Raw genomic sequence first — 12,066 nt, 5'->3', positions numbered from 1 at the left:
AGCCACCCACCTCAGCCTCTCAAAGTGCTGGGATTAGAGGTGTGAGCCACTGCACCTGGCCAGAATTTTTACCCATAATATTATACTCAAAATCCCTGCAAATGAGGACAGGAGGAATGCCTGCCCCACCCACCAGACATATGGGTATTCTAGTCACCTGCTTTCTCTGAGCCCTCTGGGCCCTAGACTCTGGCTGTGGGTGCTGAGGCCGAATGTATGGTAGAAGGGTCAGTCCAAGTCAGACCACACTTGGGCTCAGAGACCTCCAGAAAGCTGCTGGACCTACATAGCCTTTCACTGAGAGAGCTGGAGCCACGCTCAACACTCAGGGAAGGCCCAGCTCCATGTCACTCTGCTAGCTGGCACTGCAACCCAATCTTCAACATGGAGGATTGCAGCCGGGTGGCCTCTGTGCTCTCATTAATATTTTAAGGCTCAGAACTGAAGTAGGGGTGCTTGGTCCTGGGTGTGACCTGGGAGGGGGTGTGAGCACAGCTTTGCCAAGGCTCTGCTTCTCCAGCACGTGAGGGAACCCCCACTGTGCCAAATGTCTAGTGCTTCCTGGGCCAGAGGTGCTCATGGTGTAGAAGGACAAGTCTTCCTGGATGGGGTCCTGGGTGCAGTCCTAGGTCCTGCTGGCCTTTAACGAATAGTTTTACCCCTGTGAAGCTCCCTTGCCACCTGAGAGATGAAGTGCTAATTACACTCACCTCACTGCTGCTTAGGGAAGTTCAAAGATGCTGCACACAGCATCTTTGAAAGGGCTCAAAGCCTGCTCCTACCAGGTGCTTGACAGCGGGTTCCCCCATCCTGAGGGGAGTCAGACTCACAAAGCTCTTTCTCAGAACAGGCCTTGGAGTTGGTAGCAGGGCTGAGGTCTGTGGGCGGACCCCGAGGAACCCATCAGCAGGAAATTCAGAGAGTGGATGGGAACTTCCTAATTTTTCCTCTTTCCCTCCTAAGGCTCATCACCTACCCTCTGAGTCTGCTCTCAGAATTCAGCATCAATCCCAGAGCTTTTGGATAATTTTTTTTATGTTATCCTAGAGGAAAAGATTTTGTAATTGGAACAACCTCTCCTTAGGACCAGTGCCTGCCATAACAAATTTCTTTCCAAGTCTTGTCTACTTGTGCACAGACATTGATATTTTGGTTATCAGAGTGTTTGAATTGTTTTTGTTTAAAATTATTTTTATTTTTTTAGACAGCCTCTGTTGCCCAGGCTGGAGAGCAGAGGTGTGATCATGGCTCACTGCAGCCTTGAATTCCTGGGTTCAAGGGATCCTCCCACCTCAGGCTCCTAAGTAGCCGGGACTACAGGCACATGCCACTATGCCTGGTCAATTACTTTATTTTTTGTAGAGACAGGGTCTCACTTCTTGCCCAAGCTGGTCTTGAACTCCTGGCCTCAAGCAAACCTCCCACCTTGGCCTCCCAAAGTGCTGGGATTACAGGCATTAAGCCACCGCATCCGGCCCAAATTCTTTTCTTAAATGACACTGTCTTCCCAACCTGTGAATTGCTACAAGTGTATACATTATTCATCTCTGAAAACAAACCACTGGCAGAGGCAACGCCATGCAATGCACTGCACGCAACAAAATGGGTGCTTCTTACATCCTATGCATTTTGCATACGTTCTGTCATTCAGTCCTGGGTGCTCGGGGTATTATAATTGGTTATCAGAGTGTTTGAATTATTTTTGTTTTATAGTTGAGGAAACTGAGGCTCAGCCCAAAGTCATAAGTTAATAATTGCTGAGCCAGGAGCTCACCGATTCGTTCATTCAGCAAATAGGGTCTCACTCTGTCACTCAGGCTGGAGTACAGTGGGTGCCTTGACCTCCCAGGCTCAAGTGATCCTCCTGGCTGAGTCTCCCAAGTAGTTGAACAAGTGTAAGCCACCATGCCCTGTTCATTTTTTTTTTTTCATTTTTACTTATTGAGACAGAGTCTTATGTTGGCCGGGTTGGTCTCAAACTCCTGGCCCAAGTGATCCTCCTGCCTTGGCCTCCCAAAGTGCTGGGATTACAGCCGTAAGCCACGGTGCCTGGCCTGGAGGCAACCTCTTCCTCCCACAGGAACTGTGATCCCATAACAATGTCTTAGGGTTTTCCTAACACAAGCCAGCAGATGCCAGAAAGAGTGACTTCAAATTATAGAGGGCCACTCCTTCCTTTACTGTCCCTTCCTCCTGGCCAGATTTCTGGCCTTCCTTTGAGATTACCAGACTGGTGCCAGGAGACAGTGGGACAAAGGGCTTGTCACCTGGACAGGCCATTGGCATGGCCCCACCTCCCTGTGAGCTGGTATTTTCAGAGAAAGTCTTTGGCTCCTTTATCCAAATGGCCTCCCCAGATGGAAACCCTTGGCTTCTCAGCCTTTCAAACATCCAGTGGGACTCCCACCTTGGCCAGCCTCCGTCCCAGGGGCCTTGGCCTCTCCTACCTCCCTGCAGGTCAACTTCCAGGCCTATTGCCACAGCAGCCTCACAAAAGTCCCTTTCATTTTTATCCCTAAATAAGACCATTTTGCGTGGAGCAAGTTCAACCAAGTACACACTCTAAAAGATTTTTGCTTCTGGTGGAAGACTGTGAACTCCCTACATAGAAGCCATTTTCTGTGCATCAGGCACTGGATGTCCTAAGCCCCTGGCAGGCCAGGAAACCTCCTGTTTCAGCTCATGTCCCATAAAATGGGATCCGTAATTTTTATATTTATCGGCACCTCACTTCCAGGAAGGACGGGAGCAGTGAGGGACATGGGGCAGTGTATGGCAAACGGTAGCAGGGGCCCTTGTCCTCCTACCGCGGCAAAGGTGCGTTAGTCACTGTCACAAGGCTGTTTCCTGCGGGGAATGGGGAGGCAGGGGACAGCGTCCACAACGCCAGCAGCCCCGTGGCACGCACCTTTGGCCTGTGCTCTGGGCAGCTGCGGCGGCCCCGTGGCGGGGATGATGCCCCTCCCTCGCCGGTCCCTGAGCCTCCAGCCCTGAACTTCTAGGCCCGAGCATCCTCAGTACCACGGACAGGGAAACTGAGGCTGCTGGAGGCGTGCAGAGGGCTAGGTCCCGGTAGCCCGCGGGCAGCCCGGCCCAGCCTGGCCCACCGTGTGGCCTCGAGCCCGTCGCCTCCTCCCTCCTTCGGGCCTCGGTTTCTTAGTAATTCCTCGGGCTCCGCGTTGGACAGGGCGAGGACGCGCCTCTCACAGCCCTGGGAAATGTTACAAAATCACAGCCACTGAGCCCCAGGAGGAGGCTGCTCGCCCAAGGTCACGCGGAGAGGGCAGTTGTCTCCAGACACGTTTCCTGCCTGCCCCTGCCAGGCCCGGCCTCTGATGTCACGGGGCTTCCGAGGGGTCCAAGAAAACTTTCAGCTCCCAAAGCCAACCCCGAGGTCCTCTGAGGCTCAGAAGCTTCCCCCGCTCGGCCCAGTCCGGCTCCGTCTTACCCCGGAGCCGCTCTCCCGGCGCCTCCCTTCTCTCTCCCCTTTTCCTGCGACCGGGGGCCCCTCCACGCCCCGCCCCTCCGCCCAGGCCCCGCTCCCGGAGGTCGCAGCGCCCCAGGTTGGGGGCGGCGCCGCAGCCAATGGGGAGGCGGCGTGGCGAGGGCGGTGGCGGTTATGATGCGCCGGGCCGGCGGACGGCGGCCAATCAGTGGCTAGCGCGAGGGCGGGCTGTGACGCTGCCGGCGCTCCTCGTGCGGCGGCGGCAGAGGAGCGAGAGCAGCGGGCAGCAGCACATCGCCGCGCAACAGCGCCACAGTCGCCACAGGCCGCCCACAGCCGCCCGCCCGCGCCGCCCAACGCCGCGGCCTCCGCCCCGACCGCTCTCCTGCCGGCCTGCCCGCCCGTCAGAGAGCGGCGAGCGGCCTCCCCGCCCGCGCCCCTGAGGCGAGCGCCCGCCGACCCTGAGCCTCGCCTCTCGCCCGCTTGCGCCGCCCGCGCCTCCTTCCGGGCGCCGGTCGGCATGAAAAACCAAGTTTCTGCCACCGGCGGCGAGCGGAGCCCTCGCGCTCGGCTGGTTGAGCTGCGCAGCGGCAGCGCGGCCCCCGGCGGCCCGCGTGGGCAGCAGCGCCGACGCTGCCACCGATCGAGTCCCAAGCCAGCTGGCGGCCAACAGCCGCCACTCGCGCTGCCCCCCGCGCCGCCGCCGCCGCTGCCCCAGCCCCCGCGCCGCAGCGCGGCAGACGAGCCAGCCCGAGCCTGGACGCCGGCGCAGGCCTATCTGTGGCAAGAGTTCCTGCCCGCGCCGCGCGCCTACGCGAGGCGAGCCCCACATCAGTGTCATCAGGTCGGTGGCGCCGGGGCTGGGGCCGCGGGCCAGTCAGGTGACGGCGGGGGCGGGTCCGGCGGGGCGTGGCCGTGGCGGGCCGGGACCGCCGCTGGCGAAAGCCCTCCTTTTATCCCAGCCCTCGCGAAAGCCAAGGGGAGCCTCGGGTCCGCGGCCGCCGCGCCGCAGGCCGTCCACAGGCAGCCTTTTGTAAAACGTCGGTTTCATGAGAAAACGGGTCTACTCTGGGAGAACAATACCGTTCCATCACGAAGTGCGTTTAAGATAGGTCTGGAAAGTCTTTGCGGTTTAGGGCCTTGAATGAAGATGTTGTGGCTGGCTTTAAAACACAAATCACTTTTAACTTTTTTCTGCTAGTTCCTCGAGTTGGAGATTTGATGTCTTTTCCCCTCTCCAAGAGTCATTTGTTAGTGGAGGAGTAGCATTTTCTCATCGCCTGAGAGGCTGTTGAGACATCACTATAGCTGTGTTACTAGACAAAGGTGGGAGGCGTGGCTCCTAAAATAAGATTAAGGTAGAAATGTTTTTTCCTTTTGTTTTTCTTTTTGAGAAGGAGTTTCGCTCTTGGTCCCCAGGCTGGAGTGCAGTGGCGCGATCTCGGCTCACTGCAACCACGGCCTCCCGGGTTCAAGCGATTCTCCTTGCCTCAGCCTCCCTAGTCGCTGGGATTACAGACACCCGCCACCACGCCTGGCTAATTTTGTATTTTTAGTAGAGACAAGGTTTCTCATATTGGTCTGACTGGTCTCAAACTCCGGACCCCAGGTAATCCACCCGCTTCGGCCTCTCAAAGTGGGATTACAGGCGTGAGCCACCGCGCTCGGCCATTTTTTCCTTTTTTTAAACTTGAAAATATTTAATCTTAAATTTGAATTACAGAAGTACGCGTGTAGGTATTCAGACTTAACAGAAGTCTGACCTTCTTTCACCAGTCTGCTCCCAAGAGATAACCATTCATCGTAGTGTGTGCATCCTTCTATTTAGGCCTTTAACAATGTGTTCCTGGGCCGGGCACGGTGGCTCACGCCTGTAATCCCAGCGCTTTGGGAGGCCGAGGCGGGCGGATCACGAGGTCAGGAGATCGAGACCATCCTGTCTAACAAACACGGTGAAAACCCGTCTCTACTAAAAATACAAAAAATGAGCCGGGGTGGTGGCGGGCGCCTGTAGTCCCAACTACTCGGGAGGCTGAGGCAGGAGAATGGCCTGAACCTGCCAGGCAGAGCTTACAGTGATCTGAGATGGCACCACTGCACTCCAGCCTGGGCAAGAGACTCCATCTCAAAAAAAAAAAAATTGTGTTCCCGGCCAGGTGCGGTGGCTCATGCCTGTAATCCTCTTTGGGAGGCTGAGGCAGGAGGATCACTTGAGGCCAGGGGTTTGAGACCAGCCTGGCTACCATAGTGAAACCCTATCTCTAGTAAAAATACAAAAATTAGCCGGGCATGGTGGTGCACGCCTGTAGTCCCAGCTACTTGGGAGGCTGAGGCAGGAGAATCGCTTGAACTCGGGAGGTGGAGGTTGCGGTGAGCTGAGATCATGCCACTGCACTCCAGCCTGGGTGACAGAGTAAGACTCTGTCTCAGAAAAAAAAAAATGTGTTCCCTCATTTTTTGCCAATTTTCTTTTAATTGGCTGACCAGGTTGTGTGCAGTATCTAGAAATTTGCTGGCTGGCTGCCACCAGTAATCCCCAATCCAGTTTTGGTTATTTGATTCCTTTTCTGTGCCCACTGTCTTTTACCAGAGCCACTAATGCAGCAAAATTAACTCTTTGAGCTTCACTTCCTCTTTGTGTTTCAGCCCCTCTGACTGCTTATGACCTAAGAGTGAGAGTTAAAAGGCAGTTGGTAAGGAAGCAGAGAAAAGAAAACCAAAGCTGTTTAGATAATCCCTGAATTGCTTAATGGCACTTAAAAAAATTCAGCTCTCTTTAAGGTTTACTTTAATCCACTTTTAGTTAGTCCTGAAAATTCTCAACTAGAAGGGCGATCGTTCTAGACCATGTACTCACCAGTCTGTGAAGTGAAAAACCTGGAGGAGAAGTGACTTGCCTGAGGTCAGTGGGTGTTTACTGCCTTCAAAGCCTGAACTGCCAGGTCTCTGGTGTCCCCCTCTCCTGCATCAGTGATCTAGCCTGCGGCCTGTGAAAATGTTTGGACACCCTAGATCCAGCCTTAAGACATTTTCATGGCCTTCTCCAGGGAAAGTCACTCAGCAGTTAAGCTTTTGCATTTTGCTCAAACCATTTATTAGGAAAGCATTGAGGATGTCTTGTTTCTTTTCTCCAGGAGTTAGCAGTTTTGGAAAACAAAGCTTTCCTTTTGGATTGGATGACCTTTTTACATAATGTTGCAAGAGTACACTGTCTCAGTCCTGTCTGTTTTCTGGAAGAGAATGTAGTTATGGAATAAGTTTAATGAGGAGAAACAAAGGTGATTTAGGACGTGGGAAAGTGGGTGATGTCTAGCTTTAAAAAAAGACAAGGGCATTTGGAGGTGGGGAGAAGGAGAGGAATTCTCCTAAGTGAAATTCAGTGATTCTCCATAGGCAGTTGCAGTTATTATGGCTCCAGCTATCAGATTTTACTGACATTTACCAATCTGATTCTGGTTTTTGGTTTTTTTTTGGAGACAGGGTTTCACTCTTTTGCACAAGCTGGAGTGCAGTGGTGTGATCATGGCTCACTGCAGCCTCGACTTCCCAGGCTCTGGTGATCCTCCCACCTCAGCCTCCCAAGTAGCTGGGACTACAGACACGCACCACCATTACTTGCTAATTTTTGTATTTTTGTAGAGTTGGGGTTTCGCCATATTACCCAGGCTAGTCTTGAACTCCTGAGCTCCTGCTTCAGCCTCCCAAAGTGCCAGGATTATAGACGTGAGACACCACACCTGGCCCTAATCTGTTTCTGGAGCTCCCTGTTTCACTGAGTGCCAGTGCATCTGCAGGAGTTTATCAGACTTCACCACCTCAACTCAGTGCATTCAACCTATTCCAAATTTAACCCTTTGGCTCCTCCCCACCCAGGAATGTGCTTCTGCTTTCTGTCTGCGTTTGTAACAGCAGCCTGGCCAGAGCCCCGGGATCATTTCTAACTCTGCATTCCCCCAGAAATCCCTCCTCTGCATGAAGTGGTAACTCAAACCTCATGAGCTACTTTTGTATCCCCACCTTCTGTCTGCTCCCTTTGCTGTCCTTGCTTAGACACTATAACAGGAGGCATTTTAGGATCTTCTTGCATTTTGTGTGTTCCTTGTAATCCATTCTATATTGTGTTGCTATGGATTTCTCAAATACTGGAAAATAAAATCCAAACTTGTTTGCATGGTCTAAATTTGAGCCCTGGCTTACCTTTTTATTTTTTATTTTTAAATTTATTTTTCAAGACAGAGTCTTGCTCTGTCACCTAGGCTGTTGCGATCTCGGCTCACTGCAACCTCCGCCTTCTGGGTTCAAGCGATTCTCCTACCTCAGCCTCCCGAGTAGCTGGGATTACAGGCGTGTGCCCTGTCTGGCTAATTTTTTTTTTTTAATCTTTAGTAGAGACAAGGTTTCACCATGTTGGCCAGGCTGGTCTTGAACTCCTGACCTCATGGTCCACCTGCTTCAGCCTCCCAAAGTGCTGAGATTACAAGCATGAGCCACCATGCCTGGCTACCTGGCTAATTTTTGTATTTTTTGGTAGACGTGGGATTTGACCATGTTGCCCAGGCTGGTGTAGAACTCCTGGGCTCAGGTGATCCTCCTGCCTCCTCCCAAAGCCCTGGGATTACAGGCGTAAGCCACTGTGCCCAGCTTAGAGTTTGTTATTTTCGTTGCTGATAAGGTCACAGCAGTTGTGAAATGAGGTTTAAAGTCTTGTATGGGATACAAGATTTCGTGAAGTTCAATGAATGAAATGTTGGAGAACTGTCAAAGTTTCACACACATCTTTTGACATTACGTTCCACAGACCCACTAATGGTGAAAAGAAAACCATTGATAAGGATGATACCTTGGACCCTGCAAAGTAGAATCATATCAAAAGATGGAGAGAGTCCCACGAAAAGACTGGCCAAGTCCTCAGATATTGTTGTAAAATTATGCAGTAAAACTCACATAGGAAGTTAATTGTGTCTTACGGTGCCATCATAATTTTTTTGGAAAAGTTGTGTCCAAACTCCCTACTTTTCATTTTAAATGTTTGCTTTTCTTTTTTTTTTTTTTTGAAACGGAGTCTCGCTCTGTCGCCCAGGCTGGAGTGCAGTGGCCGGATCTCAGCTCACTGCAAGCTCCGCCTCCCGGGTTCACGCCATTCTCCTGCCTCAGCCTCCCGAGTAGCTGGGACTACAGGCGCCCGCCACCTCGCCCGGCTAGTTTTTTGTACTTTTAGTAGAGACGGGGTTTCACCGTGTTAGCCAGGATGGTCTCGATCTCCTGACCTCGTGATCCGCCCGTCTCGGCCTCCCAAAGTGCTGGGATTACAGGCTTGAGCCACCGCGCCTGGCCCTTGCTTTTCAATTTAAACATAAATATGTAGTTGTACTTATAACCTAAATTATGTTACGTTTAAGAACAGAAATAATTTTCAGTTTCATTTTTCAAGATATAATTTTATTTACACTTGTTTTACTGGAAAGTTTTGTTCCTTGAGTGGCTGGCTTGCTGACTTTCTTTTCTTTCTTCCTTTTTAAACTAATACACTTTATTTTTTAGAGCAGTTTGTATTTGTTTAGAAATGCGGGGTTTCACTGTGTTACCCAGGCTGGTCTTGAACTCCTGGGCTCAAGCAGTCGCCCCCTGCCTCAGCCACCTGAGTAGGTGGGATTACAAGTGTGTGCCACTGTGCCCAGTTTTAGAGCAGTTTTAGGTTCACAGCAAAATTAAGCAGAAAGTACAGAGAGTTCCCATATAACCCCCTGTCTGCACACAGGCACTGCCTTCCCCTTTCTCAGCTTCCCCCACCAGAATGGTACATTTGTTAAAACTAAGGAACCTACATTGACATATTAGCACTCAGAGTCCATAACACACTACATCCTATTCTTGCTGTTGTACATTCTGTGGTTTTTGGCCACCGTATAATGACTTGTATCCACCATTTTACTGATGCTGCTTTACATGATGAGGTTACTTCAACAGGGTTATGCCTTGATAAACCATCATAAATTGAAATGCATTTAATACATCGAATCTACTGAAGAGCATATCTTAGCCTAGCCTACCTTTAATTTGCCAGAACACTTACACATTAGCTTACAGTTGGGCAAAATAATCTAACAGAAAGTCTGTTTTTATAATAAAGTGTTAAATATCTCATGTAATTTATTGATTATTGTACTGAAAATGAAAAATAAAATGGTTGTATGTAAACCCGAAGTACAGTTTCTTCCAAATACATATCACCTTGGCACCATTGTATAGTCAAAAAGTCATTAAGTTGAGCCATCATAAGTTGGAGACCATCTGTACTATCATACAGAATAGTTTCACTGCCCTAGAAATCTCTACTTAATGTCTGTTTAACCCTCTTTCCTTCCTATCCCCAGCCAATCACTGATTCTTTTACAGTCTCCATAGTTTTGCCTTTTCCAGAATGTCATAGAATTGGAATCATACAGTATGTAGTCTTTTCAGTTTGGCTTTTTTCACTTGATAATATGCATTGAGTTTCCCAGTATCTTGTCTTGTCTTGTCTTCTTCTTCTTTTTCTTTTTTTCTTTTTTTTTTTTTTTGAGACCGAGTCCTCCTCTGTTGCCCAGGCTGGAGTGCAATGGTGCGATCTTGGCTCACTGCAACCTCCGCCTCCTGGGTTCAAGCAATTATTGTGCCTCAGCCTCCCGAGTAGCTGGGATTACAGGCATGTGCCACCCCACCTGGCTAATTTTTTTTGTATTTTTAGTAGAGACGGGTTTTCACCATATTGTCCAGGCTGGTCTCGAACTCCTGACCTTGTCATCTGCCCACCTTGGCTTCCCAAAATGTTGGGATTACAGAGCCACCGCGCGCAGCCTCCCTGTGTCTTTTCATGGCTTGATAACTAACTTCTTTTAATACTGGGTAGTAGTCTGTCATCTGGATATACCATAGTGTATCCATTCACCTACTGAAGGACATCCGGGTTACTTCAAGGTTTTGGCAATTATGAATAAAGCTACTCTAAACATTCATGTGTAGGTTTTCTTTTTTTTTTTTTTTTTTTTTTTTTTGAGACGGAGTCTCGCTGTGTCGCCCAGGCTGGAGTGCAGTGGCGCGATCTCGGCTCACTGCAAGCTCCGCCTCCCGGGTTCCCGCCATTCTCCTGCCTCAGCCTCCGAGTAGCTGGGACTACAGGCGCCCGCCACCTCGCCCGGCTAGTTTTTTGTATTTTAGTAGAGACGGTGTTTCACCGTGTTAGCCAGGAGGGTCTCCATCTCCTGACCTCGTGATCCACCCGCCTCGGCCTCCCAAAGTGCTGGGATTACAGGCTTGAGCCACCGCGCCTGGCCCATGTGTAGGTTTTCAATTCATTTGGGTAAATACCAAGGAGCATGATTGCTGGTCATATGGTGAGAGTTACCTTTAGTTTTGTAACGAACTGCCAAACTGTCTTCCAGAGTGGCTGTAACATTTTGCATTCCTATCAGCAGTGAATGAGATTTCCTGTTATTCCATGTCCTCACTAGCATTTGGTGGTGTCAGCATTCTGGAGTTTGGTCATTCTGGTAGGCGTATAATGGTCTCTCATTTTCTTTTTCTTTTTTTTTTTTGAGATGGAGTTTCACTCTTGTTGCCCAGGCTGGAGTGCAATGGTACAATCTTGGCTTGCTGCAACCTCCACTTCCCAGGTTCAAGTGATTCTCCTGTCTCAGCCTCCTAAGTAGCTGAAATTACAGGCACCTGCCACTACGCCTGGCTAATTTTTGGTATTTTTAGTAGAGATGGGGTTTCACCATGTTGGCCAGGCTGGTCTTGAACTCCTGACCTCAGGTGATCCACCCGCCTCAGCCTACCGAAGTCCTGGCATTACAGACATGAGCCACCGTGCCCGGCTCTTTTTTGTTTTTGTTTTGAGATAGAGTCTTGCTCTATTGCCCAGGTTGGAGTGCAGTGGTGTGATCTCAGCTTACTGCAACCTCCGCCTCCTGGGTTCAAGCGATTCTCTACCTCAGCCTTCTGAATAGCTGGCATTGTAGGCGCCTGCCACCACACCTGACTAATTTTTTGTATTTTTAGTAGAGATGAGTTTTCACTGTGTTGGCCAGGCTGGTCTCAAACTCCTGACCCAGGTGATCCACCCACCTCAGCCTCCCAAAGTGCCGGGATTACAGGCGTGAACCACCGCGCCTGGTCAGTTATCTCATTTTAATTTTCAACTTTCTTTTTTTTTCTTTTTTTTTTTTTGAGATGGAGTCTTGCTCCGTCACCCAGGCTGGAGTACAGTGGTGTGATCTCCGCTCACTGCAAGCTCTGCCTCCCAGGTTCACGCCATTCTCCTGCCTCAGCCTCCCCAGCAGCTGGGACAACAGGTGGACGCCACCATACCCAGCTAATTTTTTTGTATTTTTAGTAGAGACGGGGTTTCACTGTGTTACCCAGGATGGTCTTGATCTCCTGACCTCGTGATCCGCCCACCTCCACCTCCCAAAGTGCTGGGATTACAGGCGTGAGCCACTGCCCCTGGCTGCAACTTTCTAATGACATATGATGAAAATCTTTTCAAATGCTTATTTGCTATCTGTATATCTTCTTTGATGAGATGTCAGTTTGTGTCTTTTTCCTTTTCCTTTTTATTTTTTTAAGAAACTGGGTCTGGC

At 50.3% G+C, this 12,066-nt stretch overlaps 1 protein-coding gene across 1 annotated transcript in view; it reads left to right on the top strand.

Moving 5' to 3' along the window:
• Nucleotides 1-3,965: 3,965 nt before the first annotated feature.
• The window catches only part of CHKA (choline kinase alpha), a 73,293-nt gene continuing 65,192 nt past the window's right edge, over nt 3,966-12,066 (top strand). Inside the window, exons 1-2 of the mRNA XM_017857102.1 lie at nt 3,966-4,063; nt 4,164-4,289. Coding sequence (XP_017712591.1) covers nt 3,966-4,063; nt 4,164-4,289 — 224 coding nt within the window. The remainder of the gene's footprint in view (nt 4,064-4,163; nt 4,290-12,066) is intronic.

Source organism: Rhinopithecus bieti, unplaced genomic scaffold (assembly GCF_001698545.2).
Source record: "Rhinopithecus bieti isolate Rb0 unplaced genomic scaffold, ASM169854v2 scaffold_44159, whole genome shotgun sequence".
Lineage (NCBI taxonomy): Eukaryota > Metazoa > Chordata > Mammalia > Primates > Cercopithecidae > Rhinopithecus > Rhinopithecus bieti.
The sequence above is the reverse complement of the archived record's forward strand: the minus strand, read 5'-3'. Positions and strand labels throughout refer to the sequence as shown.